Source organism: Myotis yumanensis, unplaced genomic scaffold (assembly GCF_028538775.1).
Source record: "Myotis yumanensis isolate MYYU_CA2020_CCGP unplaced genomic scaffold, mMyoYum1.0.hap1 SCAF_12, whole genome shotgun sequence".
Classification (NCBI taxonomy): Eukaryota; Metazoa; Chordata; class Mammalia; order Chiroptera; family Vespertilionidae; genus Myotis; species Myotis yumanensis.
Window position 1 is genome coordinate 36982068 of NW_027223763.1, and position 3483 is coordinate 36985550.

At 50.2% G+C, this 3483-nt stretch overlaps 1 protein-coding gene and 1 pseudogene across 1 annotated transcript; both read left to right on the forward strand.

Annotated features, from left to right (window-relative positions):
- On the forward strand, positions 1 to 491 carry LOC139021131 (ubiquitin-ribosomal protein eL40 fusion protein-like). The gene has a single exon (XM_070431380.1). It carries the CDS (start codon positions 27 to 29, stop codon positions 489 to 491), a length of 465 nt encoding a protein of 154 aa, XP_070287481.1. The 5' UTR covers positions 1 to 26.
- Positions 492 to 2478: 1987 nt separating this feature from the next.
- LOC139021132 (upstream stimulatory factor 2 pseudogene) lies at positions 2479 to 3483 on the forward strand (annotated as a pseudogene).

Consider the following 3483-nt stretch of genomic DNA (forward strand, 5'->3'; position numbering starts at 1 on the left):
AATGAGGCGGCGGAGCAGACGCAGAGATGCAGATCTTTGTGAAGACCCTGACTGGCAAGACCATCACCCTTGAGGTTGAGCCCAGTGACACCATTGAGAATGTCAAAGCTAAAATCCAAGACAAGGAGGGCATCCCACCTGACCAGCAGCGTCTGATTTTTGCGGGCAAACAGCTAGAGGATGGTCGCACTCTCTCAGACTACAATATTCAGAAAGAGTCCACCCTGCACTTGGTGCTGCGTCTCAGGGGTGGCATCATCGAACCCTCCCTCCACCAGCTCGAGCAAAAGTACAACTGCGACAAGATGATCTGCCGAAAGTGTTACCCCCGCCTGCACCCCCGTGCTGTCAACTGCCGCAAGAAGAAGTGCGGCCATACCAACAACCTGCACCCCAAGAAGAAGGTTAAGTTAAATAAGGCCCCTCCACCAACTCCTTGGGTCCACAGGACAGCCTTCTACCTGAACCCTGTGACGCTGGGGTCTCAGTAAAGTTTCTGTTTTGTTGACCGGAGCAGTAAAATAAATAAATAAATAAATAAATAAATAAATAAATAAATAAATAAATTTTAAAAGCTCTTACATGGTAGCGCAGTAAGTAAAATGCATGGGGAACTGCCCGATTCAGTGGGAGCAGCGGTGTATGATCCCAGCCTCCTGGCTTCTTTTCCCAGATCCTCCCACCAGAACAGCCCCCAAGGAGACGTCATCAAAGCACAGGTTTAAAAGCACTAGACATGACAACTTCTAAATTCTCCTGAAGATGATTCCACAGCCTCAGCTCAAATCATACTCTCAAAAGTCGCAATCTCAAAAATCCCTGTGGCCCCTCAACATGCAACCAGTCAATTCATGCTCGCCCCCATGGTACTTGAGATCTTCCATGACACGGCCCCAGTTTAAATGTCCACGTTTACAAAGTATCACCATGTTTTTCCTCCCAACCCCACTCCACCCACTTGCCTGCCTTCCACTCCAGCCACATGGGACGCCAATCTTTTTCTCATCAGATCAGCCACTGGCACACTTTCATGTCATGGTGTCCCATTTTTTGCTGCTTTTTCTTGGCAAATCCTATCTCCCTGTACTCTCCCATTCCCCTGTACTCAAGAGTTCATCATAATAGTCTTTTGAGCCTTTCTGTGTGTTGCCTCGTTCATCCTTATTTATGAAACAAGGGCTGTGTGTACAACCAGCCCAGCTCGGAAGCCTGTTTCCATTCCCACCTTAGAGATGGATGAGATGTCACCTCTACTCCACTGTCACTTCCACAGGTGTCCAGTTCCCCCACCCTCTGTCTGTTCTGAGGGTTCAGCAAGTACCCAAGACTCCCAGGTGGAAGAGTGGATGGGGAGGAGTTCAGAGAGACAGGGACACAGGCGAGCATTGACAATAGCCTATTCCTTCCTATCCCCTGACCATGGTTCTAAGCCTAAGGAACAGGGAGGCATTGCATGCTGGGAAGGCAGCCTCTACCGTGACCAGAGAGAACTCCAAGATGAAACAAGTGGGGACGTTGGCACATATTGTTTCATTTGAAAAAAAATATCTTAATTAAAGAACAGAACAGTTCCCATCTCTGACCACAAAGCTCTCTTTGCATCTTCCTTGGGTCCTAAAATGACCTACTACTGCCATCACCCTTACATTCACCAGCCCCCATGTTTTATTCTGACCCGTTTCATAGGGAGCTGACTGAAAGGAGGCACAGAGCAGGAAAATAAGGCATTTGAAAGGGAAATCCGAGCTTCCTAGGTTAGATGTGTACCAACTCCTCTGCCCACCACAGGAAATTATTTGGCTACTCAAACAGAGTAACCCATTCCTCTTTGTTTGGGAACACGGTGATTATACTCATGAGAGGAAGTAAATAAGATAAAGGTCATCACCCATGCTGGATTTTTCATTTGGTGAGCAGAGTGAAAATCATTTGAACATGTCCCTGTGGAAAAAATAATCAATTTTTCATAGACTTGTTATAGGTTTCATAAAATATATTGCACACATATTCTTAAAAGTAAGAACATGGCTTTTTAATGATACTTAAAATATATGGTATGGCAAGAATTATTTAAAATGTGTTTCTGAGGCCTGAAATGTGGTACCGCCTGTTAAAATATAGATGATTTGGATAAGTCTGTCTTCCTAGGATAAATGTGAGATCCAGCTCATCTTATTAGAAAGCTAATATAAAGGAAGTTGATATTCAGGCAGTTAAGTAATTGATATAAATCCTCCCAAGATATTAGATCCCTTGAACTTTTCTACCAGCGAGCAGTTTGTCCATTGGCCTGTGTGCATGAAAGAACTGCTCTTAACCCAGAGGTCAGGAAAACATTGTTCACATAGAAAAAGTCAACACACAGTGGCCCAAGAGGAAGCAGAGCTGAATCTAATAGAAGGATGAACACCAGGCCTCCTCCTCACCTCTCTCCTCCCCACCGCTCCGCAGGGCCTGAGCACCCCCATCCTACTCCCCATGGACATGCTGGACCTGGGTCTGGATCCCGCTGCCTCGGCCAGCCACTGCTCTGTCTGCTGTTGCTGCAAGGACCCGAGGCAGAGGAGGGCATTGAGCTACAGGAGGGCGGGAGGGTGCGGAAGGGCCCTGAGGCGGAGGAGCAGAGGGTGGTGGCTATCGCCATGACCAGCTTTGGGCGACCAAACATCCAGTACCGGTTCCGCACAGAGAATATTGGAGGACAGGTGTCATAACGGGTAGTCCGGGTGACTGATGGGCAGCTGGATGGTCAGGGCGACACAGCAAGCGTGGGGGGCAGCAGGCTGGGACCCAGGTGGGTGTGGATGGGGCAGCCCAGCAGCTAAGGCTGTCGGTGGGGGGGCACGATCTGCCCATTTCCCAGCATCCAGTGTGGGAGAGACCATGGCTGTGTTGGTACAGACCGCAGACCAGAGCTTGCAGGCCAGAGGCCAGTTCTGTGTGGGGATGACGCCCCCGGACGTGCTTCAGACAGGAAGGCAAAGGACGACTGCAACCTCGACACACCCCTACTTCCCGAAAATCGATGGAACTACAACACCCCAGATGAGAACTCAACACAGTGAAATGGAGCGGAAGCGGAGGGACAAGATCAACACCTGGGTCATCCAACTTTCAAAAACCATTCCAGATTGTAACGCAGACAACAGCGAGGCAGGAGCGAGCAGAGGAGGGATCCAGTCGAAGGCCTGCGACCGCACCCGGGGAACTGCACCAGACGAACCAGTGCATGCAGGAGGCCTTCCAGGGGGCCGAGCGGCTGCAGATGGACAGTGAGCTCCTGGGGCCACAGACTGAGGAGCTGAAAAGTGAGAACACGTCGTGCTTCGCACCCAGCTGCAGCAGCACAGCCTGAGGTGGAGGGCGAGAGCAACCGGCAGTGACGCCCACCCATCCTGTCTGTGGCAGGACCTCCTCTGGCCTCTGCGGCCCCCTTCCCCATCCAGAGGGACAGATGCCCCTCCCTCAGCTGCATTTTTTTAA